Consider the following 27,976-nt stretch of genomic DNA (forward strand, 5'->3'; position numbering starts at 1 on the left):
TGCATGTGTGCAAAAATGCTAATTAGACAGCATCTGAGGTGTGTCAACCACTGAAGCGAGTACATAAAAAAAAAAGTTCACTTTGGCCTTGATGCAGCTGAAAAAAAAAACTCATCGTACGGCCACAGTGACCTCTGTGCCCCTGGCCCGGTCAGCGTAGCGAGCTTGCCTTTAATTACAGCCACCTGACTGCACAGTAGTCACTCACAGTAACTTCAGTGAGTCCGCGGTTCGCGCAGGTGGAGTCTCATCATCACATCAATGATCTCACGTGAAAGCCTCTCAAACAGCAGCAGCGTCTCAAAACAGAAGAACGAAACTTACAGCACAGCGAGCGAGCTCAGCCGGTTTTGACATGATACGTAACTGACTTATGTGGTAGGATTTAGTCCGGTAAAGTTGGAAATATATTCACAGATTTGAACTTCCCGGATCAATAACTCATAAGTGAAACCTTGTTAAAACACAAACGACGGCTCTTTCCTACCGTAGTAAGGAAGACAACGAGCTACAACCGTATGTTAATCAAAACGAGTGTCTGGACATTAACTCTGGTCTGTATGGTCAGCCAGCTGTGAGACGAGGGCGCAGGGACCGTCTACAAAGTGCAGCACTGAAAAGAGAAACTACAAAAAATATTCAATAACTTCACTATTATTCAGAGTGTAGTGTCACCAAAATCACTCCACACATCAGTGGTCTCCTGCTGGTTATTCTACAACTTTTTGTTTGGAAAAAATTACATATTTTGCCATAATTTGGGGGAATTTGTATTGGGAGAAATATTCAATAACACTAATATTCAGTGTGGTGTAACAAAACCCACCTCACTCTAACTTTACTTAACAAAAACTACTTTCTAATGGAACTTTAACTTGATTTTGGTATAAAAAAATGTGTTAATACATAATCCATGTCTTATTATAAATTAGGATGTTATGGTATCAGTCTGAATGGTAAATCAACACATTTTACTCAGCGGCCTTTGTGCCCTGTCATGTGGCCTTGGTGCCCCTGAAAAAAAAACTGAAGGCCAAATGGCCTTGCCCCTAAAATGACAAAATTCCCACCCTGACTGCATTCCCACTAGTAAGCTACAGTTACTCTATGTAAGCTGAGTCCAAGTTGTCTCTAAGAGTCTCTAGAGTGTGAAATATTGCACATTGCCTCAGCCTGCAATGAAACGGTGGTCAATTCATGATACTTTCTCATCTCCTAATTTTTATACTTAATAATACAATGTCAATGTTGTGTAAGAAGAATCATTAATTAAATATTTGAAAGTTACACAGGACAACAATATAGAAGAATGTATGGATTTGACGCTGTGATCGGTGATCGGCAATATCGGGATCGGCAGATACTGCTTTTGGTGATCGGTGATCGGCCCCAAAAATCCTGATCGGTGCATCTCTAATATTAATAAAAAATGATCCTGTTGAGACAGGCAGCTGTGAAATAAAATGAAACCTAGTCTGATGCATTTTGTATTTTTTGTTACTTTTCCCTTGATGTCATGACAAAACTGCCAGATGGATTTTTTATTATAGCTGATGATTTTAATCAAACAGATCTCTGATTCCACCAGCCTGTCAGTTCTGTTGATGAAGTTGTACAACAAAAGACATCTCGAAAATTTTTTTTAGTTACCTTCATAATCAGCACTTGGTAATAGTTAAATTGAACTTGTGGTGACCAAAAGGAATCATACCTGTCCTGAGGAAAGATGAGCAGTTGCTCTGAGTTGTAGAGCTCTTGCAAAACATTGGATAGAAACTGGCCCCACCAGCGCTCGCCTCCACAGAGCTGCACCAACAGCAGACCAGCGTGAAGACGGATCTTAGGTGTACCACTGATGCAAAGATGTTTGAAGAGCTCCTCACAGGCCTGGGCTTGGAAGGTACTCTGGAGCACGGATGGCACAGAGTGGCCTGGAAATATACAGGCAGATAACGGAATTAAGCGTGAATCAACAATTTTAACCAGGATGCTAAATCGCCTTACACATGGGAAAACATATCCAATCATTTTTAACCCTGTCGCCTCCAAAATGTAACACTTCATGTACATGTACTGGCAGTCCCAGTTATTCCAGTCCCCTGCTCACCATTGTTGGAGTGCAGCAGGCTGAGCAGCGTGTCCAACAGGTATCGGATGATGGTCCTCAGCTGCTCAGTGGAGGAGTTATGGACCAGTTCCTGACTCTCTGGAGCCCTAGCTGTAGGGAGTGACTTGCGGCTTGCGCCAAATGACACACGCAGCCTCTGGACAGCATGGTGAGCCAGGTTGAGTTGCAGCTGGAGCTGGATGCAGTCTTGGTATGCTGAGAAGACACGCTGGTCCTCCTCCACCACCTTATCTGGTTTTCGTAAGAAGTACTGGGCATTGTTAGCACTGTTGAGAGGGGGCAGATCGATGTTCTGCAGAAGTGTCTCCAACCGATGGCAAGCTAGATTGTACCTGGTCAACAAGAACAGGAGAGCATCAAATGTAAATTAATAACCTACTCAAAAAGTAAAAAAAATAAACCTTCCTATATGTATGTATGTATGTATGTATGTGTGTATGTGTGTGTGTATGTGTGTATGTATGTGTATATATTTTTTTATCATTTATTGATTTTTTTTGTATATGTATTTTCAATACAGAAGTGATGCATGTAATATAAGCCGTTGCATACAAGTTCAATCAATGCTAGGTTGTTGAATGGTACAGTAATATTGTGGCAGGGAAAGGAGTTCTGTTGGAGTGAGGGGGGGTATGTTTATACTTGTATTATTTCTGTTCAACAATGCTTCTGAATGTATGTACTCTGTACACTATCTCTCTATGTATAAATATCAATAAAATACTTGGAGCAAAAAAAAAAAAAAAAGCTGTTCCTCATCATTGCCGTTCTTCTTTTGGCCACTTGAAACTGGCTCCAAGTGTGAGCTGACCCCCACAAGAGGTCAAACTAAAATGCTTAACTCTACAACATGTTTACAGGAGTGTCACAAAAGGCATTGTATGTCTCTATGGCAAATGTTCCTGTTCATGACAAAGGCTGAATTTTATATTTAAATCATATCAGGGCTTATGGGCATGCATAATTATGGGCTATGCCACTTTGAGTGACAACTAGACACAAGCTATCTGCCTGGCTTCACCCCAGCTATTTCGAGTAACATGGGCTGACTGCCACAAAGGGCCAGACACCAGCTTATTCACGTGACTTGGCAGACTTTCAAAACCTGCAAAAAGTCATTTGGAAGGTGGTGCTAGGAACCAATGGCATCCAATACAAAGCTTTTCATTTTTTGTCCATTTTCTTTCTGTTGCTTTTATACTGAATAAAGCTGCAACAAAACAGAAAAGGAATTTTAAAAAAGAAAGAGAAATGGCAATAAATAAGAAATCTATTTTTTTATATAAGTGTATATAAACATTCTCTTTACAACCTTTGACCTACTTTTTATCCTACAAGCAGTCCATTTTCTCCTGCGTTGTGCATTGGGTCCTTGCTTTAGTTCTCCAATGGAGTATGTTCCTACTATAAGGTCCAGCCACTGTCCTGGGCTTGGGGGTCACATTTCAACCAACTACTTGTGATGGCCTGTTTACATGTGAATATCCATCTCCGCAGGCCTAAACCTGGAGGACTCCAGGCCAAAGCAGAAGTTTATTGCATCCGTCCATTTTCTTTTTGTCTTTTTTTTTGCCTCATCTCATACAAAATTTTCAGTGCGCCTCCTGACATTGAATTGTCACATTTTTGGCCATACTATTCTTTTCGGCGTGGAGCAGTCTGAGGTTGGGTCTGACCTAGATGTAGCTCAAAAAGTTTTCATCTATATTCTGTATCAGTATTGCTGTATCAGTATTGCTCCAGGACTCTTTACTGCTCCAGGTAGGTGCAGAGTTCTTCAGTTACCTCTGACACCTTCCACCTGCTACAAGGAGGACTCTGCTTCTCCTACTCAGGCGGACACACTGCATTTCAGTAACAAGTTTATCAAGATTGGTTTTGATTTCCTGTTCCAGGTGGTTAATTCCCTGCCTCGGGCAGTAGGGTTGGACGATATGTTAAAATCTTCTATGTTAAAATATTTGTGCATTGTACGCATTTTCAGCTAATGCAATTATGGAGAAGCTGGTTGCAAAAAAGAAGACAAAATCACCAGTTTAGCTACTGGTTTGCTACACTTACATCGAGACACTCGGCTCTCGACCAAACAAGCGCTTCATCCCTACCCTCCTCCTCTGGATTTGTGCCAGAAAAAAATGGATATGAAATGCTGCACAACGCATTTTCGAAAGTTTTCTTAACTCAAGTTGTTCATTGGGTACATGGCAATAAATCTGAGAGCATGGTTTTCCTACTACTCCATCAGCAAACTGAAAGAGGGCTGTTGATTTACATCCAGTCTTACCTGCATTGGATGTCTTCCTGCAGGGCTACCATCATTGTCAAGTGCTGATCCACATCTGGCTGACTGGCTGCTTCGCTCTCTCCCCGCAGAGGATCATGCATTAACTTCAGCTCACTCTCCCAAGGCATGATGTAAGTGTGGCCGTAGTAGAAGCCCATTGGGATCTTTGCCCGTGCATTGGTGCTGCCGTAGCGCCCAATGACAGTGATCTAAGAATTGTAGAAAGCAAACAAGAATACGTAATTGTGGTAAACTTCCAAAAACATGGAAACTCAAAAGTTCAGGTGTCTTATTTATAAGAGAATCAACACCAAAACTTTGCGTACATACAAATGAGGAAATGTATGTATGCCAAAAAATATTCAGATTCATAAAACCTGTCATAAGCCTGCATTATTTAATTTTTCTAAATCCAAAATCAGCTTGGAAATGTGTGCACAATATTCAGCTCACATCCCGCCCTCTCTGCTCCCACATTCAACCATAAATTGTTAATGTAAAGTGCCTTATGAATGTTGATGCATAGAAATGTACGGAAGCCCTAAACGGCCATGCAATCATATATTTTATTTCCTCCGTTTTCCCGTGATAACGAGTTAATTTCCTCCGTTTTCCCGAGATAACGGGATAATTTTCTCGAGATCTCGTGATAGCGAAACTTTGTTTTCCCGAGATAACGATATAATCAATTAGAGATATATTTTTAATCAAGGCCTGACACAGGCTGACATAGCATTATGCCTTGCCATTAATGTGCGTAATCTAAGAAGACGGTTAGCAAGGCTTCAGCTATATCGGTGGCGCAATCTAAGTGAGCCTAATGTCGTTGTAGCATCCCCGCTGAATGATGGTCAGACTCTCTAACTGATGGTCCAAAGTGTTTATTACAGGAACCTTGTACACTCGAACACACCTTCAGACACACCATAAGAGCTTGTACCCTTTATCAGCCAGGTGCACAGTAAATCATTTGATCACGTTCAGCAAAAGTCATGCAGGCACACTTCAAACACGCACGCACACGATTCACAAGAACACAGTGAGACGCTTTCAAAATAAAAGTCCCGCATTTAGTGACTAATATAATTAATGAAATAATAACCTGGCTTCAAAGAATATTAGTTAACTAAATGAAAACAAGATGTTCTTACAATTATCACATTAAAAGGTCATTTACAGTCGTTACACTTACTGACAGACTCATTCACACACACACACAAACACACCTTATTATATCGTTATCTCGGGAAAACAAAGTTTCGTTATCTCGAGATCTCGACAAAAATTATCCCGTTATCTCGGGAAAACAAATGAAATTAACTCGTTATCGCGAGAAAACAAAGTTTCATTATCTCGTTATCTCGGGAAAATGTATCAGTGCATGGCCGTTTAGGGCTTCCGTAGAAATGGACTTGTTTATCAGTGGTTGTTTAGCGTGAATCATGGCCACAACTAAGAGTTCTGCCAAAGAAAACAAGGTGATTGTGGATAAGGAGGAGGTTACAAAGCAATTCTGTAAAAAAACAAAATAGCACTTAGTGACATCTGCACAGTAAGCAACATCTGATCTGTTCTGTAATTCTTGAATGGTATTTGATGTTATCTTGAATTTATAAACCCAATGACGATAATTGCAATAGTTAGCTATCGTGGTTAACTTTCCCAAATCCTGGAAAAAATGCATGAGCAGCACTGCTATGCCTATTACGATGTCTCACATTTAATTTTCTAAACTCTGGCTACAATTTACAACATCAAAATCTCTGTTGCCAATCTTCCATGTCTACAAAATGTTCGTACATATTGGTACTTACTGGTACGCACATTATCCCACCAAATTTCTTTTCATAGATCACAACTCCATCTATCAATGTGTGTGGGAAGTAGCTTAGGTCTCTTTTAGGCCCAGTTTTGCACATACTCAATTTATAAATGAGACCCCAGGTTAGCGATGCTGCAAATATATCCAAATACAGGTGCAGACCTTCATGAACCTGCATACAGGTGGTGGTAGCAGGTCGTGCAGGATGAGGGAGTGGGTGCTGATGTCGGTGGCCACCACCAGCCTACGGCCATCCACCTCCTCCCCCAGTGTCCAGATGTCTATGGACAGAGAGGCCAGGTCACCACAGGTCGGGATCAGAGCATCAGTCAGCAGGACAGGACGACCAAAGTCCAGCGTGACAAAGCGACGAGCTCCTGGGAGGAGAGGACAGGGTAAACGAGACACAAACTTAAAAAAAAAAAAGTTTTTATTTTATTTTCAAGATAGTGAAATTCTGTTGTAACATGGCATATTTCCTCATGGATCCATTAAGCAACACGTTTTTAAAGTACAATTACACTACATTATCATTAGCCCTCTGAACTTAATCCTGTTCACGCATATATTTCAATATGTACATATAGTATAGTAGTACAATAAGTATATATAGTGTGACAGATGACATACCAGAGTGCATCCGCTCTATGATGATGGACTGGTGTGGAGGAGGCTGCAGGAAGTGGGATGCCTGGGAAATAGCCAAAGCAATACCACTGCCCATGGGGCTCTGCAGAAAAAAAGTTGAAAGAACAAAGAAAAAAACCCTTTTACCAATTACCTGAACTGATGCAGAGAACAATTACACTGACTCTACTTGGTATGTTCATTTTAGTTTCTTTCAAACTGTGTGTTACTCAGGTCACATGCTGATACAATACGAATGAGACAGACCATTAATTTGATCAATATGAATCATGGTATGAAGAAAGTCAATATTTTTGTTAATCTTGAATATTCCATTATGCTAACAATGCTTATAGTCAATTCGTGTCTTGAAAAGGGATTGTTGAGCTACAGCCTTGAATCAACTCACATAGATTAACACAGGGTTACAGCTAGCCAAGCTTCTGTGCCTGGAATGTGTTCAGGGGTTAAAAGAAAGTACGATGGGATGGAAGGGTTCAAAACTTGGGTCAGGGTAATTTGTGATACACTGAAGGAGGGGTATTTATAACAGCTGTATCAAGCAATATCTGTGTAAAAGGAGTGTTAAATAACCAAGCATCAAGTTGCATTTAACTAACCGGCTTGGCTTTCTGCGTGTTCTTGTGTGCAGTCAGGTTCACAGGCCCAGGGTCCATCATAGAGCCAGGGAACAGATGTGCCAACTCAGCGCTAAAGGCTGCCGACACAGCCTCGTTCGGTGGTGTAAGAGGAGGGGTCATAAATAGGGGCGTGGTTTTAGGCGTTGGGGGGATAACGTCAGAGGGGTGAATGAAGAAGCTTGGAGCAGATGACGGGTTTGAAGGCACAGAGTTGTGGATGGGTCCCACACCAGAGGCAGCAGCAGCTGCAGAGGTGGTCTGATGCAGCTTGGCCTCAAGCTTGGCCTTCTGTTCTCAGCACAGACAAACAGGCATTACAATGCATAGAAAAAACACTTTCAGTTGGGACTTTTCTGCCTAATCAATACAGATGACAAAAGCAAGACTGACAGCCGTTCTGAGCCTTTTACTGACTGAAGGTATCTTCTAAAATAAAAAATATAACTACTTCTCCCACTGATGTACACACCCCAATTGCAATAATGTTGGGACATTGTGTAAAACGTAAATAGCAACAGAATACAATGATTTTCAAATACTTTTCAACTTTTATTCAATTGAATACACTACAAAGACAAGATATGTAATGTTCAAACTGATAGAATTTATTGTTTTTTGCCAAATATTCACTCATTTTGAATTTGATGCCTGCAACACGTTCCAAAAAAGCTGGGGCAGGGGCAAAAGGAGACTGGGAAAGTTGAGGAATGCTCAAAAAACACCTGTTTGGAACATTGCACAGATAAACAGGTTAATTGGAAACAGGTGAGTGCCATGAATGGATATAAAAGGAGCATGCCCAAAAGGTTCAATTGTTCACAAGCAAGGATGGGGTTCACCACTTTGTGAACAGCTGTGTGAGCAAATAGTCTTACAGTTTAAGAACAGTGTTTCTCAACATACAATTACAAGGAATTTAGGGATTTCATCATCTACAGTCTATAATACCATTAACGGATTCGGTGAATTTGGAGAAATCTCTGCACGTAAGCGGCAAGGCAGAAAACCAAGGTTGAATGCTTGTGACCTTCAATCCCTCAGACGGCACTGCATTAAAAACTGACATCATTCTGTCAAGGATATTACCACATGGGCTCAGGAACACTTCTGAAAACCACTGTCAGTTAACACAGTTCGTCGCTACATCTACAAGTGCAAGTTAAAACTCTACAATGGAAAGTAAAGGCCATATATCAACAACACCCAGAAACACTGCCAGCTACTGTGGGCTGAGCTCATCTGAGAAGGACTGATGCAAAGTGGAAGAGTGTGCTGTGGACTGATGAGTCCACATTTCAAATAGTTTTTAGAAATCATGGATGTCATGTCCGTCGGGCCAAAGAGGAAAAGGACCATCCAGATTGTTATCAGCGCAAAGTTCAAAAGCCAGCATCTGTGATGGTATGGGGGGGTGTTAGTGCCTATGGCATCATGGGTAACTTGTACCTCTCAACATTAATGGTGCCTTCCCAGATGTACATGTCTTTTTCCCTGCTTTTTTTCAGCAAGACAATGCCAAGCCACATTATGCACGTGTTACAACAATGTGGCTTCATAGTAAAAGAACGCGGGTACTATACTGGCCTGCCTGCAGTCCAGACCTGTCTCCCACTGAAAATGGGTGGCGCTTTATGAAGCACAAAATACAAAAACAGAGACCCTGGACTGTTGAGCAACTGAAGTCGTACATCAAGCAAGAATAGGAAAGAATTCTACCTACAAAGCTTCAACAATTGGTGTCCTCAGGCTTATTGAGTGTTGTTAAAGGGAGAGGTGATGTAACACAGTGGTAAACATGCTCCTGTCACAGGAACGTGTAACGTGTTGCAGCCATCAAATTCAAAACAAGTGAATATTTGCCAAAAAACAACAAAGTTTATCAATTTGAACACAACGTCCCAACTTCATTGGAATTGGGGTTTGTAAGTATATCATATGTTTCCTTCTATTCCTTGTTTATATTTGGGGAGTGGTAGTAGAAGTTTTAAAAAAATGGCACAAAGAGAAACAAAGACAGTCATACAAAATCTGTAAAGTCAGCAACTTGTTTGAGTAACCAGGAGTTATGGGTGCTGATCACTGAATGGCAGAATTAAAGCTTTAACACAGTTTCAAGTAAATCTAATTGAGACTGATATGATAAGACAATATAGCAAGGGTACATATTGTCGCAATATTAGCCATTTTGGACAGGAATCTAACATCCCATAACCCGGGCCCTCTCCTTGGAGCTTCATGAACCTGTGAGGCCTTATTTGACAAACAGGTGAAGGTTTTGGTTACATGTCAGTGAAAGGGATCAGAGCCAGATCAACTCAGTATTAGTATCAGCTATTTGTATTAGGCCACTGACTGGCCAGATTCAGTACAAAAATTGAAAACAACAGAGTCCAACACGTGAAACCACGTCATAGGTTTCACAGTCTCCATATATTGCGATCAATTTTCTACAGTCTTGTTTCCCTCACAGGCTGCACGTTGTATCACTGTGTCTTCCACAAATCTTCTGGGAGATATTGCCTTTGGTTTTTCTTTTTCAGTTAGGACATTTTTGAACACAAGTATGAAAAGTACTGCCTTCAAGTATTTGGAACTTGTATTTGGTATGACTTTGTGAGAAAATTGGGTAATGTAACACTGGAACACATCGGCTCACTATGTCCAAAGATTTTGTCCTTGAATCTGACTTTCTATTTGCCCAATTTAAATGCATCACTCGTGCTCCTATTTGAAATCCTGTGTCTGAGTGTGCGTGACTTTGTTTTTCACCTGCTGCTGCAGCTTCAGCAGCTGCTGTTGTTTCTCCTGCAGGACCTGCAGCTGCTGCTCTGCAGACACCATTGCATGTGATAGCGACTGGAGAGCCACCTGGGCTGCAGAGCTCAGAGCTGTAGAAGCTTCACCAACCATTCCTGTCGACAGGCCGCCCACCGCAGGCGTCACACCAAATGTACTCACTGGGATTAAAGAAGACATATGATGAGAAGCTCAGTTTTTTCCAAGTCTTTGTGAACATACATTATGGTATTTAGTACTACCAACCCACAAACTGAAATAAGACCTCTCCCAGTCAGTCTTTTGTGGCTGTCTAGGTCAGAAAAAACATGGAAACATGGAACTAAACCAACTGTACAGATTTTAGTTAACCAAGTTTCCGACACAGTCTCTTTAGCGTCCTAATACTTATCACCACACCGTGTTTATGAGCCAAAAGAGAGAGAATTTCCTTATTATTATAGCTGATTCTGAAGTACCGCTTAATCAACGCGTCTGTAGAGGCAGCCATGGCCATCGACTACAGTACTTAGATATTTTCTAAATTAATGTATTATTTGGACCCATTTACTGCAATGTAATGTTGTCGTGCGGTCGCTTCTGAGGATGCTAAAACTACGTTAGCTAGCGGTCTGCAAACTTTATCTCTCGAGAGGGAGTCTAACACAGTGTCACAGTGTGTTAGACCATGGATTAAATTTACACCGGAATATCCCTTTAAGAATAGTAACAACAAAGATAAAGATAAGTAAAGATTGTGTCTTTGTAAGGCAAATTCTGAAATGTCTAAATTCATTTAGAATAGGAAAAAAATCTAAATACACTAAAAGAGGAATAGACATTTGGGAAGATCATCACCCTCACAATATCATTTCGCCATGCTAGAGAGATGGGAAGGTTTGTCCATCTGTCCAAAATCCGAATCTGTTGTGCACTGTCTTGCTATGAGATTGATAGGGGAAGAATACCCTTTTAGAGAGGTTAAGTTCATATCTACATGATTCTCCCAAAATGGTTATTCCCCTTCATTGAGAGTTAAGACTATGAGCCAAAAGTGTCAAAGATAGGTCATGTTTACCAGTGAACATGCTGGCATCATCTCGTTCCACCCTTGTGCCATCACTAGTGGAGATACAAGTAAAGTGCAAAGGTTCCACCTCCAGGAGTCCTGTTAATGCTGTGAAGCTGCCCTCTGCTGCTGCACAGCTGCTCACTTTTCCATTTCCTACAGAACGCACAACACCCGAAACATTAAACATTCAAACTTAAGTTGTGTTTTTTAAAAACAAAGCATTTCAACTATATAGTAAAGGTAAGGTAAAAGTATACTAAATTGTATTCAGTATTTATTCTATAAGGCCAGCAACCTCTTGTTTTTACAAAGACATGACTCTGGTGGACATTCTTCTTAAATTATACTTGCACCTACACTAAATAAGTAAATAAGTCCTTGTAATCAAGAAATAATTCATGTACTGACTTTCTGGTTATATCAAGGATGTTTAAATCCATATCAGGTGAATATATCTGATGACTTCAAATAAACAAAGTCATTTTATTTTATATGTGGTGTCACATCATTAGCAATCAATGACTCCCTGATGTTTCTTAATCTCCAGTCCACTGTGAGCAGGTTTAAAAAATAGAGGAGACAACATGTCTCCAACATCATGTGAATCAGTGTGTAGTTAATACCTGAGAGAATGTCAGAGAGGTCAATCTCATCTGACTGGACTCCGATGCTGCTATTGAAGGCATTCTTACAAGAGGAACCACTGACCTCCAGGTCAAAGAGCACCGGGTCAAAGGGAGAGCTGTACAGACCATATCTGAAAGGAAGTTGACAAGAGGTGGGAGGGAGAGGCTTATGTTTACAAAATATTAGCGCTTCTTCAGCAGTCATTGGAACCACTCCACTTGGAATCAAGTAAAAGTTAGATAGTGTAATGAAGTAAAATGGCATTTGAAATGGCACCTTGTCTGCAGCAGTGCCTCCAGCGGGGTGAGGCGGTCCTGCAGCTGTCGAGAGATGGTGGTGAGCAGGGAGGCACAGGTGGTGCTGCAGCCCGCAAGGTCCTCTTCCTTCACATAGTTCAGTACCACAAAGTACCAGAACACTGAGCCTAAAACCAGGACAGGAGAGGGAGATGTGAAAAAATTAATACTGGCGAGTCGTAAACTAGAAAGGGAAAGGTGTTTAATATTGGTATGGATTGTTCAGTTACTTACCACCTGTTGCTGCTGCAGGCAAGTAAGGCATGTTGTCGAGCAGTGCCTTTAGAAGACTTGAGCCAAAACTCTGTTGACCTGGGTCCCCTTTCCCATTGCTACAGCAACAAATAAAACAGCAAGTTCATCATTATCTCCACATAAAATCGAAATGCACCAGTGAATAAGATAAAACAACTACTTCATGACATAGGCCTTTCCCACTACTGGACCATATCAACGTAAAAATAAGCTATAGCCATTTTCATGGCTACCGCTAATTTTAGTTACAAGCTCAGTTACTCTGAGGGGAAAGAATGTAACATCACCATCACTAATTCAAGAGATAAAAAGCCTTTCCTGGTAAGGATTGAGTGGCGTTGATATTTTTAAAATCTCATAGTAAGCCATTTTTTTCAAACCAGAAGCTGAACCAAAACTACATTCATACATACATTGTTCCAGATCAGATTCTTTTCCAACACCTCTCAATGTTTGAATTTAGAAGAGCCTCTAGGATTGGCACTAAATTGGTACCAGTTACCAATTAAAATTTTTTTTTTAAGTCAATAATTTTGAAGCAGTGCAACGTGTCTGACCCTTTAAACAAAGCAGCTGTTGACGCAGCTAGTGTTGCATCCTGAGTGCAGCCTTCCAGCTCCGATGCTGATACAAATGTGTGTGTCTAGACCTAGTCAAGTCAAGGCATCTTTTTTAGGGTTATCAAAATAATAAGTGTGTAGATATGAATTCAGGATACAGTTAGCATCGGTTTTAAGCATTAATAATATATGTACCTAAATAATACCATACACAACATTAGTCAGCAGTCATGGCTTTGTCGGACATCAAAATCAAATCTATCATCCATGACCGTAGTATAACGGAAGAGTGTCACATATCTGTCTTCAAGTATGTTGTGAAAATTAGATGTCCAACTCCTTTTCGCTAATTAATCTAATGAATCCACCGCCAAGTCAACTCCTTACTCTATAATCTCACCACATCACAAGTGAAATGTGATTCATGTTTCTCTGTGCCGTAACATCTTAGCAAAATCTTCACAATGCCCATCCCTAGCAGCAAGCTTTTATTATGACAGTATGGAGCAGAGAAAGAGCAGGATTCCTAGCTGCCATTGCATCCGTTTGGCCAACGCATCAGACCTAAGAGACACAGCCAGCTTTGTGGGAGCTGGTCTTGTGCTGTTCTTGTAGAGCCTGTTGTGCTTCATTCTGTTGACCTCCTAGAGTTGTTTGTCTCTTCTTTTAATTGAGTACTATTGACTTTGAAAAAGACATCACAAGTAAATATAAAAGGAAATCTAAATTAGTGCCACTTTTACCATTGTTGTCTGGTTACAGTCACCATACTTGCCCACCAAGCCCCACATAAAAATTACAAAGTTGTGTCCCAGTGTCACCATAAATATGCTGTCAACTTTTCAATGACATAATGGTTTGGTTTGTAAAACACAATGGAATACCAGGCAGAACCTAGAACCTAACGATCACAGGTTCAGAATGGGAAGCTCCAGGTCTACAGCCTTGTAAATTTCCTGTAGTATAAAGGTGCTAAAAGCATCATCTCTCTATAAAAGCACGGAATCTCTGTCTCTGTGTGTGTGTGTGTGTGTGTGTTTCTGTTTCTGTTTCTCTGCGGATAAGGATCACACTGACTCGAGACTTTCAACATGGCTGCTGCGTGGTTCAGTGGTGTGCATCTAAGTATTTGTTTGGACTGCAATGATACCGTGACTAAATTATTTCATAAATGCTTTACAAATTCCGCCGAGCATTGTCCACCGGAGCCACCATGGTCACATGCGCACAAGAGCCAATAACTGCACACCGTGGCCACGTGCGCACCAGAGCCAATCACTGCAGAGCTCAAGCCCACGACATACCTGAAGAAACAAGCGGATTGATGCCTGCAGCGGCGCGAGCTGGACCGGGATTTTGCCGGCGGTTCGGTCCCGTTCTGTTCTGTTCTGTGCATCTAAACTGACTCTTGTGGATTAATGAGATTAAACGAGTCCGGACCGAGTCTGTTCGGGTCTGAGGAGATCCGGAGACGCACGGACAACAAAGTGGAATCGGAATCTGTGGATGTTTGTGTGTAGCTAGCCGCTAGCTAGCAGCTAGCTGCTAGCCGCTAGCTACACGGCCCACATCCTGAGGCGACGGACCGGATGCATCGGCACGTCCAAAACCGGACTTAGGATAAATAATGTCTGCCACACTTTTTCGCGAACACTGCCGTCACGTTTGCTTTGTGTCTGGTGCAGGAAGAAACGGTAAAAACAGGCTTTTGTCATGAAAGTGTCCAAGCAGCAAATTTGGTTGTTGAGGAACAGGAAGTTGTGGGAGGGACCTAGGCGGATGATTGACATGCAACGACGGTCGGTGTACAGACAGCGATATTGAGAGTTGAGAGATTTGTGACATTTAGCGTGTTTGGAGTGTGTAGTTAGTGTGTTATGTAGTGTGTTTAGTGAGTAGTGGAGTCGGTTTTTTGTTTAATGAGTCAGAATTATGAGGAGAAGCTGAATGTGGAGCAGGCAGGAGCTCAGGCAGACCTGAGCATTGCTTGCATTTAAATGTAAATAGTTACATATAACTTTGTACATTTTTTAAATGTATGCACAAATTTAGCAAACATCACTTTATATTTGCATTATAAGTAAAAAAAAAAAAATGGTTTGTTAAACATATTTGTGGTTTTCACAGTAAAAAAATCTAACTTTTTCTACTCGGATTCTATGGTTTTTTTGTGATTTTAGGTCCATTGTGTTAATACAGTATGTCAAAATAAAAAAAATAACTGTACAGTCACACATGTGAGGTTGTGCTGAAAATAATGACACCAAGTAAATAGTTTTTAAGGTGAAATATAATGGCAAAATCAAAAAGTCAAAAACAGCCAATTATACACTGGAATATCGGATTTCACAACAAACCTGAATATCCCTGACGTCCCACCTTCAAACACAGCCTCATTTGGCCATCCATGAAAAAGCCTCTTAACCTCCCACTTTTTTATAGGAATACACTCTTCTTACGGGCCCTGCACTAGTTACTGAAACATACCATGTTTCCTACCTTATACAAAGTGCAAGAAAGCGAGCACATTTGTGTGCAATGCTCCGGCCAGCCTCAAAGAAACAGGTCCACACAATATCTGTTAGCCGCGTCCGGGTTTTCACCAGCAAGCCCTCCTTTCCTTCTTTCAAGCTAAAAGGAAGCCAGAGCATAAATCACTTTTAGTCTTTAAAAAATGTTAGATGGAAGCAATGGATGGCCTGGATGTCCAGATGATACGGTTGGATTTACTCTACCTGCAGTGTCCATTGGAGTAAACCCCAGCCAGCCAGCACAAAATGTCTAAGATGAGGCTTTGGGCATGCTCTGTGGCTGGGCTGCCCTCTGTCCGTCGACACAGTGCATCCAGCAGCTTCTCGTGGAAGTCTACGAACTGTAGCATAGCACAGCGTTGGACCCTGAAAAGCACAGAAGCCAGAAGAAGACAGTCCAGATTAAATCAACTTCTGCAATATGTGCAGTAGAGACCAATACAATCCAAGAAGACATTGTCAACTGGCAACACTTAATCTATTTCGTCTGTTACATGCATTCTCCTGTAGCATGTACAATGCTCAGCGTAAATGAGTACACCCCCTTTCGAAAAGTACCATTTTAAACAATATTTCAATGAACACCAAAATGTTGACAAGACTATGTTTTATATAACATCTGTTTTAACTTATTCATGGGAGTTTGCGCAACCAGTCCACATGTGTTTTGTGGACTTGGAGAAGGCATTCGACCGTGTCCCTCGTGGCATTCTGTGGGAGGAAAGAATTTGGGGCCGGAGGGGGTCTGGTTCGAGAGCCACTGGATTCCATCTCTGTTTTTTTGCGGACGATGTTGTCTTGTTGGCTCCGTTGAGCCAGGACCTCCAGCATGTCCTGGGGCGGTTTGCAGTCGAGTATGAAGCAGCTGGGATGACAATCAGAACCTCCAAGTCTGAGGCTATGGTTCTTGACCGGAAAAAGGTGGCTTGCTCCCTCCGGGTTGGGGGAGAGTTCCTGCCTCAAGTGGAGGAGTTTAAGTATCTTGGGGTCTTGTTCACGAGTGAGGGAAGGATGGAGCGTGAGATTGACAGGCGGATCGGTGCAGTGGCCGCAGTAATGCGGTCATTGTATCGGTCTGTCATGGTGAAGCGAGAGCTAAGCCGAAAAGCGAAGCTCTCGATTTACCGTCAATCTATGTTCCTACCCTCACCTATGGTCATGAACTTTGGGTCATGACCGAAAGAAAAAGATCCCGGATACAAGCGGCCAAAATGAGTTTCCTCCACAGGGTGGCGGGCGCTCCCTTAGAGATAGGGTGAGGAGCTCTGTCACCTGGGTGGAGCTCAGAGTAGAGGCGCTGCTCCTCCACATCGAGAGAAGCCAGCTGAGGTGGCTCAGGCATCTATATCGGATGCCCCCAGGACGCCTTCCTCGGGAGGTGTTCCTGGCATGCCCTACCGGGAGGAGACCCCAAGAAAGACCCAGGACGCGCTGGAGTGACTATGTCGCTCGGCTGGCCTGGGAACGCCTTGGGATCTTCCCGGAGGAGCTGGAGGAAGTGTCCGGGGAGAGGGAAGTCTGCGCATCCCTTCTCAGACAGCTGCCCACACGACCCGGCCCCGGATAAGCGGGAGAATATGGATGGATGGATGCTTAACTTATAACATGAAAGTAAGTTTAACAATATAACTTAGAGAACAACATTTTCAGTTTTACTCAAATTAGGGTGATGCAAAAATGAGTACACTCCACTGAAAGTCTCGGGAGCAAGGCTAAATTTTAGACTACAAATGTCTAATTTAACAATAATCAACCACAGGTGAGTCTAATTATTCATTACACAGGTGTCCAGCAGACAGTTGACTATAAAAGGATGTAGAAAACCCCTTCCCATTTCATGTTGTTAGCAATGGCACCACATGGAAGAGAAATGTCTCAAGACCTGAGAAAGAAATTCTAAATCCTAAAGAAATTTTCTTTACACTGCGAAGGTGAAGGCTACAAGAAGATCAGCAAAGATATACTTATCAGTCAGAATACTGTAGCGAAAGTGGTACAAAAACTTAAAAAAGATGGAACTGCAACCATCTCACAGAGACGTCCAGGTCATCCACAGAAGTTAACAGCTCGACAGGGGCGTCTTCTGATGAGAAGGGTCGAAGAAAATCGGCATGCAAGTTCACTGCAGTTATCCAAGGAAGTAGAAAGCCAAACTGGGGTGACTATTTCCCGTGACACAATACAGCGTACACTGCAGAGGAATGGCATACATGGGTGCTGTTCCAGACGGAAGCCTCTCCTAAAGCTCAGGCAAAAAATGCCAGGGCCCATGCTGACAAACTGGGACTCTATACTTTGGAGTGATGAGACCAAGATAAATGTTTTTGGAACTAATGGCTTCAAAACTGTAAGGCGTCGCAACGGTGAGGAATACAAAGAAAAATGCATGGTTCCTACAGTGAAACATGGTGGTGGTCCTTCTGTGAGGGATGGATGAGTGCTGCTGGTGTCGGGGAGCTGCGTTTCATTGATGGCATCATGAATTCACAGATGTATTGCTCTATACTGAAAGAAAAGATGCTACCATCACTCCGTGCCCTTGGTCGTCGTGCACTTTTCCAACATGACAATGATCCTAAACACACATCTAAGGCCACTGTTGGATTTCTGAAGAAGAACAGGGTGAAAGTGATTCAGTGGCCAAGTATGTCTCCTGATCTGAACCCAATTGAACACCTATGGGGAATTCTGAAGAGACAAGTTGAGCATCACTCTCCATCCAGCATCCAGTCTCTAAAAGAGATAATTCTTGAAGAATGGAAAAAGATTGATGTTGCAAAATGTTTCCAACTTGTTCATTCCATGCCTAGAAGACTTGGTGCTGTCATAAAAAATCATGGAGGCCATAGAAAGTACTAGATTTAGTAGTTTTTGTTGTGGGGTGTACTCATTTTTGCATCGCCCTTATTTGAGTAAAACTGAAAAATGTGTAATCTAAGTCATGTTATTGACCTTACTTTCATGTTATAAGTTTAACAGATGTTATATTAAACTTATATATATATTCAACATTTTGGAAATTGTTTTTGTGTTCCATTGAGATATTGTTTAAAATGTTACTTTTCAAAGGGGGTGTACTCATTTATGCTGAGCACTGTACACAAACTGCACGTGTACAGTTTACTGTTCAGTGTAAATAGACCCTGATGTTCCATCACCACACGGATCTGACCTTTCTTTTGGTATTGACGTCTTCTTAAACCTTCTGATTGTGACTGAAACTTCCTGCAGCAGGTCACAGCCTCGCAGGTTTTCAACTTTCTTCGAGGGTGCTGGGTTTTCTGTTTTTACTGCAGAGACCTTTTCCTACACACAGACATACACAAGCACAGATTAAAAATGCACAAATTAATGACTGACTGTGTTTGTCCATTCTATCAATAGTAAGTGCCCTCGAGAGACGCCTCTTTATGATGACACTACCAAAGTTCACATTAAACAATACTAATTATGACATCGAAATCACTGGCCAACTATCAAAGGTCCAAAAAATAGAGGTGCAAGGAACCGATTGTTTTAGTAAAGATCAGTTTTAGGGTCATTCCATCCAATTCACCTTGGGCATCCCAGTTCACGTCATGGATTTTATTCATTAAAAAAAAAAGTGTTTAACCACGGTCCGCTGCAACAACTAAAGGCAGCGGACCGACCAATTTATTTCAGCATCTCAAACAGAAGCATGCAGCAGAGTGGGACACTTGTTGTTCACTACGAGATGTACAGACCGCAGCAGCCCACAAATACATGTAAAAGCAGCAAACATTAGGGAATCATTGAATCATTGTGTCCCGTATGAGAAGAAAGGGTCCCGGTGGACAGTTTTTATGGATGCAGTCACGTTGCATATCGCTAAAGACATGCTGCCCGTATATACAGTGGAAAAGCCGGAGGTTCATCCACATGCTGAACACTTTTGACCCCAGGTTTGTGTTACAAAGCCACAACGGGACCTCAAGCCAGAGTAAGCAGACAGGCTCGTCTTCTTGGCCAAAAATGTATAAAACAGACAGCAAGCACCCACCCAATGTCCTGTACATCTACAGACATGTCATGTATACAATATAATGCATGCAGATGTTTCATTTAGTTTACATATCTTCAGGGATACAAAATACTGATTGTAAACAGAAGGCACCTTTTGCAAAATAAAGTATTCAATAAAATGTATGTTAACACTTTATCAATATTGCATGTTTTTATAAAAACAGATCAGTGTCCAGATCAGTTTTTATCAAAATATGCAATCTGACATGTTACATTTATGTTTACAAAAGCATGTTTTTATTATTATTATTATTATTATTATTATTATTATTATTATTATTATTATTATTATTATTGTTGTTGTTGTTGTTATTGTTATTATTACTATAATAATAATAATAATAATAATAATAATGATAATAATAATAATAACAACAACAACAACAACAATACGTATTTGGAGTACAGATATACAATTTTCAAGGTCATATGAAGTTAATAGATGTTTTAACAGTACATTTTTGATGAAAGTCCATGACATGAAGGCAGGAGGAGGATCCCAGTAGGCCTTTGTCCCTTATTACTTACATTGGAAGCACATCAGGAGGACAGTTTATAATAGCCAACATGAAATAAAACTGTATCATTCTGTATATGGGCATTCAATTGTTTAAAGAGGGGTCTAAAAAAATATTAATCAGAATTTTAACTAGGATTGCACTCATAGAGCGCATACCTCTGCTAAGGCCAAACCACACCCCTAAATTCAGTAAAGCCTAATCCAATCTCAAATCTGACAGCCCTAAATCACCAAAAATTTTGAACCACCAGACTATCAGACAACAAGACCAAATTGACCAAACGTGCCTTCTCACAATGTTACAGAACATGAGAAAAAATTCCTGGATCTGTCTGTTCATCCAGATCCTAACCAAAAGTTAATGGGGTACACTTTGGGCCAAGAACCATCCTTCATCTTAGTTTCGTGAAAATCCATGTAATAGATTTGTGTAATCCTGGCAAATCAACCACCTAACAAATGGAAATGGGTAAAAACATAACTATGGCAAAGACTTTTTACCTTTGCCAAGGACTAGAAGTTGTGAATATGTACCTTGGAGGCCTGAGCCCGTTGCAGCAGGGTAGACAGTGAGTGGGCTTTGGTGCCCTGAGGCTTGGCACTGGGCATTCTTAACAAAGGCCGGGGGCTCTCCTCAACACCCCTGTCACTCACTGCCTTGATGTGAACCAGGAAGGAGCGGTACTTCCCTCCTGCCATGCCTGCAGTGGAAGGAGGAACAGGACAACTGAGAACACTCGCAGACGTACAACTTCATTGATGATTCTTAATTGCATCATTCTGAGCACAAAGCCATCAAAACTGTCATGAATCAGTGACTGACTTGACAGAAACAGTTAAATGTGACAGGTGTTACCTTTGACCAGCTTGGGGCTGGTGAGGCTGAGCATGCCTGCATGGCCAGAGAGGTCCAGCCCACTGGCCAGCCACACTGGACCACACAGGATGTCTTCCTTGTGGTCCTCTAGGAATGGACACAGCATGGAGCCTACAAAAAAACCGGGAACCACTATTTTACTCAGAGTGGGTAATAAACTAATTTCATGTTTCAGAAATTGATCTTACCGTTTAATTATATTGTTTATATTCATATATATTTATATTGTTTATTATTATTATTGTTTTTTGTAATATAACTGTCCTTTGGCTGCTGTGGCAAACAAATTTCCCCATTTGTGGGACATAAAGGAATACTGATTCTGATCAACAACCATTAGCCCTAAGAGATTAGTAAAGGCGGTTCTTTTAAAAACAGCAATGTTATTTATTACACTCTTGGGTGCTGCAGGAAAAGTTGAAAGGTCTGGCAGCCAAGTGGTGGGGAGGTGGTGCAGGGTGGGGAGCAGAAGCATAAACTGCAGCCTATCTAATTTACACATTTACAGATGCAGAAAGAGTATACACAGAAAGGTGATTTTAGTGAACTCTGATCATTTTGAGTTCCATAGACACTTTGCTTTGAGTGAGCAGCTATTTGCAGGACACAGGAAGTCATTATTAGGCTACCATATCATAAGGTCATCAATATTATGCTTCAGGTTTTGTTTTTTTAACAGTACTGCATGAAAGTGAAGGAATACGGCTGGGGAATTAATGGTTTAACAGGAAGGAAAAAACAGCATGTTTAATCGTCTGAGTGGCTGGGACAGACTATTACAGTGTAAGAGCCATTTTCTTGTATGTTATTACAGTTATATCAATGTGATTTCTCATGCTGTAAGATTACTGCCAGACCACTCCATCAGGTGCGTGCAGAAATCCAAGAGCAAATGTTTGATTTTTTTCCCCCACGGTGAACATTTTATTTTTGAAAGGATAAACCCAAAGAAGCAGAGCATTCTGTTAGGTAAAATTTTTACATTGGTCTTTTTTCAATATATTTTGACTTTTGAACTTTTTTGGATAACACATATCAGAAGCAATCCTACGCAAAACAAAACAAAGACAAAAACATTTGCTAATTTTTTCTGTATTTTGGCCTATGTGGAAGGCACATTAGAGCAATTTTTGGTTAAGTGATGCTATGTAGTCCCTCTGGAGTCCGCCTTGAACAATCCAAAGATCGTGGGATTTCCAAAACTGTATAAATACTGCACATATAAACACAGAAATTAGTAGCTAGCTTAAAGTGGTTACAACTAAAATACCTCCTGAAGAATAATATTTTCCATGTACAGATTTAGGTAGGCCACTACATATCTGCAGAATTCATGTGGAGTAGCTTCATAGTGTCACAAATTCCAAAAGCTGAAATGTATATTAAAAAAAAACATCGATGTAATCATTTCCAAAATCTTCCACAACCTGTTTTTACCTAAAGGAATATTCTGCTTCAATATGTGTTTAATCACAAAAACAACAGTTGCACTGTGGCAAAAAATGTTTTAGGATCTCGGATTTACCCCTGGTGGCATGGTCAGGTAACAGTAATCCAAATAATTTTATTTAACTACAATAAATAACAAACAAGAAAAAACAGTTTTGAATCATTAGTTACTACCATTAGTTACATATCACTTTCACTTCCATGCTGTTGAAAAACAAAAAGCTGAAGCATAATAGTGATGTCCTCATGATATGGCAGATAATCTATTAAAATGCTCCATCTTAGCTTAAATAGAGAAAGTTCATGAACTCTGATGAAACTGTAAAAAAAGTCGAGAAATGTTTCGCTTCTGCTGGCAGAGTGGCTTGGGAGATGACAGGAGGGAGAATGATAACATGCACACTCAACAACTGAACTACTGGGATGCGGTATTCCTTTTCATGACTGAATTAACATAAATAATATTGTCTATTACAGATGAATATACATATAGAATATTCTTAAATTTTAACTACAGATGCATTATTGTGTTCATAACTTTAGGGTGCAGCAGCTAAAGGATAAACTCATTTTAAAAACTGTATACTGCTGGATGGCCTAAGCTATTATAACATAACCTAGCAACTACTTTAGAATATTGATATAAATTGCTAACGCTAACTAAACTAACTTAAGCTTTAAAATAAATATAGTGAGATAAAGTAATATATGCCACTGAGATGTAATGAGGTAGAAGAATATGGTTTAGGTTTAAAGGGTATGTATGCTGTATGTTTTTTGTGAGGGAAGGGAGACTGGCTGTCGGTTGGCAGCTGAAAGGCAGTCAGATGGGAAAATCGAAGCAGCTATAATGGTAATCAAGAGTCATTCACAAACCAATACACATAAAAATTGGGCCCACGTTTCGAACTAATGGAATTCTGCTTCAAACAAAGCTAACCTCAACCTAAATTTGTTGCATTCTTTACCTGATGTCTCCTCTATATCCATAAACTGGATGTCCTCTGTGAAGTCATGCAGCAGAGTTTGGCCGTTCCTCTCCCCATTGGCATGGAGGACGCTGGACAGGGGAAGGGAGATCTGTCTGTCTACTGCGGTCTCTGTAGACATGAAAAGCAAGATTCAGTCATAAAGAGGGGTTCCATACTCAAAACCATAGAATTTGGTTAGACAAAAAGAACATCTCGCAACAAATTTGCAAAAATATCAATCTACCAACCTGGGTGTAGAGTACTGTACAGAGAAGAGTAATTAAAAGCTTTCATGAATCTTAAAGTAGTGTCCTCACCACTGACTTTGCCCAGCCCAGGTGCTTTGTTCTTCAGTAAAGTGACCTGGATCTGAGGAATGTTGGTGATGTTGGCATTCAGGACAAACTTCAAGTCCACATGGCCCACCATGCAGGCCTTGGGTAGCACTAGCTCAAACACGTGTTCATCCCAGCTGGAGCTGCAGAAAGTACACGGGTCAGAAAATGCTTATACGTTCAACTAGAGCCTTTGTACACCTTTCCGTCAGTAGACAGCCATCAAAATATTTCATTTTAAAGCTATCTAACAAAATGCTGATTTGGAAAGGGGAATAGACTCAAAACCTGACTCACCCCCTACTGAATAATTGGGGTCCCAAAAAAAAGACTCTCACTCCCTTACCGTGCATCAATAAGAATAAATAAGGAGATTTAAAACATTTTCTGCATATTTTTCCGTACTATATTCATTTCAAAGCTTATGGAAAATTACTTTTTCAACTTCCCCCCCAACAACTCAATTTATTTGTTTAAAACTTAGTATTTTAATACTTATGATAAGGTTTTGTGGCCTGTGCTGCAGAACCTTCAGCCTCTATAAGACCAGTTCTATGTGCTTAAAAAAAATTAAAGTACAGTCCTGAATTTATTCTGTGTGATTTTTATAAACTGTCTATTGCTAAAATCCCTGATAAGCTCATAGCACAGTCTCATGGCATGAAGACTTTTATTTAAAATACTTAATGCTGCTAGCAAAAAGTCATCATGCTTTAAACCAAAGTCGGCTGTTATTGTAAAATAAATGAACTCATCGATAAAATGCTTTGACCTCAGGACTACAATATGATCAATATTTAAAATACATTAAAAAATGCTCAACATACTGTACATGTGAATATAAGATGTACAGTATTTAACATATGAAACTGAAATACCCTGTTCCTGTACAAGTTCTGTGTTGCCCTCGTCAACCCATTCGTTTTGCCTTGAAATATCAAAACAGTTACACAAAGCTACCTATCGCTCTGTAGCTTCCAGGTGCGGGTGTGTTGGGCTGCATCGCCATGGTGCTGCTGGTGAAGGTGTTGTGGGTGGCGTCGCTGCTGCTGCTCTTGCTGCACCTCCATCCAGCACGGTGGCACTGTGGCCGAGAAGCGGGGAGTCAATGTTTCAAAGCGAGTCAGCTCCACCAGAAACATCAGGTTCTCCGTGGTCAGCGGTTGGTCCACCAGGAGGTCCACTCCTTGAACAAGTTTAAGGGTGATGGTGTGACATCAAATCAATATTATCACACCAAGCCAAAGAACTGAACGTTCAAATGTGAAATTCAGTTACTGACTGTGAGTGTCCTGTGTTTGTTCTACCTGTGATCCCAGGACTAGAGGGATTTGAGGTGGGCTTGGCTCCTTCAAGCAGCAGTTCAGCCCCTTTACTAAGGGGGCCATCAATAAACATGTCTCCATCATCTATATCATCACACACGCCTCCAATTTGAAGGAAATGAAGTTCTCCACCTTCAGAGAAGAGTAGAAACAAAATTAACGCATACAAATTCTGTTTACACCATCCACACTAGGGGCCACCAACTTTCTTGAGACCGAGAGCAACCTGAAGGGGAGAGAGTAATATGCAGAGCAACTTGTTTTGTTAATTCAGTTATGGAAAACATCAATATTTCAGAATTACCTTATCAATAATGTAAATATTTAAATTCTGAGCCTGAATGTTTTCTCCAGAACTACATAGTGCCCCTTGAATTCTAATGTTTCTCACTGATGTGCTTTAGTATGCATCCTGCGAAATATTGCCCTCATCATCTTGAGACTGTTCTTAAGCCACACATAGTATTTCAGTTTTAAAGTGGACTTGTTTCAAAACAAACTTTTTGCTTATCTGAAATATTACACGCATAAACACAAACCTAGAAATAAACAGCCACATATTTTTCAAATTATTAGGATAACCATGTCGTTGTTTGTCCTCTGTCTTGAAACATAATGTCTTATTGTCAACAGGAAAGAGGACAATTATCATACTAACAAGTATTGGGTCTGAATAAAAAGTGTCTCTCATAAATGGGTTCTACCTGGGCAACCTGCCAATGTACATTAAGACTCGCCTAAGTAAATAAAATATGAGTTATAACTTTTTTTTTTTTAAATCAAGACCTGTGATATTAACTTCATAATACACAGTGCAGCAAACCTTAACAGTCATAGTCGTCCAATTTAAGGCGGGATGGGGAAAAACATTGGTAAGATTCCTAATTTCTAGATGACACGCGACTGCTTACATGGGCTCTGTTGCCCAGCCATTAATCAGGTACAACAGTAAAATCAAATGCAGACAATTAGTTATCAGCACGTTTACTGTACTTTGTTGTAAACTCGTAGATGAGTTGAAACGTGTGAGAGGCCCTGCTCCCTGAAACCTACCAAGTGAAACAGTCAGGGTAAAAACAAATTAATAAATGCTATGCTGAGCTGGTACTGGGCTAAACTGAAATGCAAGTAAACAGGCCCAGAGCCAATACAATTTGCAGAATTAAGTGATTGACAGTGCAACTACACTATTGTAGTAAAGCGCAACTAAAGTAAGACTGTGTGGCAACTCAACCAGAAAGAATACAAGAAAGAGACTGGATTAATACTTTTCATTTTGTATACTGAATCTCATTCAAAAAGAACAGAAGACATAACATTGTTTCATATTCACACTGTAAACTGTAGTTTTAAATTTATCTAACTTGTGTTTTGTTTAATTTAAAATTAATTGTAGTATATACAATGTAAGAGGTACACAGAGTAGTTTTGGAAAAGAAATGTAAACTTAAAAAAGTAAAATTTACAATATAAGCTAATAACAGCAAAAAGTATGTATTATCTATAATATAATGTTTATGATATTTTTCGATGACTGAATATACAAGCTGTCCTCCTAGGCAAATAAGGTCCACAGAATGCTGTTTGAAGCTAGGCAGGTTGTTATTTGAAGGGTCCTGCAAATATAAAGAAAGGAAATGTATGAAATTGTGTTGTCCTTTGAGTACAGCTCGTCTATTCAGTCTCGAATATGAACAAATGAAGATTTTTCTTCCCTTAAACTACATATTGCACCTTCAAGTTAAAGTAGAGTTAAATTTAATCTCAGGTTATCCAGAAATACTTTTACTGTAAAGGTTATTTAAAATATAAAGATTTTAAATGTTACATGTTATGTATATATTTTGTTGACATTAAAAGAAGTTAAAAATTCCTGAAAAACCAGAAAGGTATTTGAAAGACAAGTGATCAATGAACAACTACTTTTCAAGGTAGACGAGACCTCTAGTGGCCTCTACACAAAACTGCAGGACTGGCCCTTCTCAGCTTGACTCAGTGCGCAGCCCAGCGTAACTTAAGGGCCAAGTCAGCTGGCAATCTGCTCACCACCACCACCAGCAAGGCAGACACGCCAATGCACACGAATAAAAACTCACTAAAGATTATTCCACTTCCTACACTGCTGCCTATTTAAAAAGGCATTCGAAAACTGCAGGAAGTTCCAGTAATTCAGTAATTATGATTTTGCAAATGTGACATTTAATTTAGTGCCCCCAATAAATTAATTATCTCAGTTTGACAGCTTGCTTGCTCTTCAGTGAATTGAGTGTTTTCTCTGAGGATTTGCTTCTACATTTCCAGCAAGGAATCGTCTGCAAGCTTTGAGTAGTTAATACAATTGACAGGTCTTATCTGACAAATTGTGCCAAAGTATTTATTTCAAAAGAGAAAAATGACACCTGTCTGTCCAATGTTATGTGACATCATTTAGAGCAAAAAACTTTAACTCACCATGTCTTTGTCTCCTTCTATGACTGTGTTGTTGTCTTTGGCAACTTGTATTAAAAAAATCACTGTGAAGGATACTCCTGATTGAGACTTCAGTGAACTTTCCCCAAATAAATAGCGTCCCTCCCCGCAAGTGACAGTTAGACAGGGTCCTCTATTTAAGATGGTGATTATGTAATTATGTCATTTAGAGCAAATAATTTAACTTTCCAGGATGTTTGGTGGGTCAGGATCTCAAGCATGACACATTAAAACAGCATCCATATGACTATAAACAGTCAGTGGGTACAAGTTTAGATTAACAGGAGACGTCAATGTCATGTGTACCCCCATGTCTCTTTTGGTTATGCAACGCCAGCACGCTGAATGAAATAACACATTGGAGTGAC

General features: G+C 40.5%; 1 protein-coding gene across 4 annotated transcripts in view; it reads right to left on the reverse strand.

Annotated features, from left to right (window-relative positions):
- The window catches only part of birc6 (baculoviral IAP repeat containing 6), a 168,820-nt gene that overhangs the window by 93,353 nt on the left and 47,491 nt on the right, over positions 1–27,976 (reverse strand). For 3 of the 4 annotated variants that reach the window (XM_030440974.1, XM_030440973.1, XM_030440976.1), the window contains exons 11-30: positions 25,122–25,271; positions 24,775–25,000; positions 23,797–23,957; positions 23,477–23,608; positions 21,039–21,170; positions 20,717–20,883; positions 18,791–18,924; positions 15,823–15,984; positions 15,587–15,718; positions 12,507–12,604; positions 12,253–12,400; positions 11,973–12,106; positions 11,356–11,502; positions 10,272–10,459; positions 7,482–7,790; positions 6,865–6,964; positions 6,397–6,611; positions 4,413–4,621; positions 2,108–2,460; positions 1,712–1,931 (exon numbers count right to left, since the gene is read on the reverse strand). In XM_030440974.1, the coding sequence (XP_030296834.1) occupies positions 1,712–1,931; positions 2,108–2,460; positions 4,413–4,621; positions 6,397–6,611; positions 6,865–6,964; positions 7,482–7,790; positions 10,272–10,459; positions 11,356–11,502; positions 11,973–12,106; positions 12,253–12,400; positions 12,507–12,604; positions 15,587–15,718; positions 15,823–15,984; positions 18,791–18,924; positions 20,717–20,883; positions 21,039–21,170; positions 23,477–23,608; positions 23,797–23,957; positions 24,775–25,000; positions 25,122–25,271 (3,517 nt within the window). The remainder of the gene's footprint in view (positions 1–1,711; positions 1,932–2,107; positions 2,461–4,412; positions 4,622–6,396; positions 6,612–6,864; positions 6,965–7,481; positions 7,791–10,271; positions 10,460–11,355; positions 11,503–11,972; positions 12,107–12,252; positions 12,401–12,506; positions 12,605–15,586; positions 15,719–15,822; positions 15,985–18,790; positions 18,925–20,716; positions 20,884–21,038; positions 21,171–23,476; positions 23,609–23,796; positions 23,958–24,774; positions 25,001–25,121; positions 25,272–27,976) is intronic. The other variant, XM_030440975.1, reaches the window with a different exon arrangement.

The sequence above is a fragment of the Sparus aurata genome, chromosome 15, assembly GCF_900880675.1.
Source record: "Sparus aurata chromosome 15, fSpaAur1.1, whole genome shotgun sequence".
Lineage (NCBI taxonomy): Eukaryota > Metazoa > Chordata > Actinopteri > Spariformes > Sparidae > Sparus > Sparus aurata.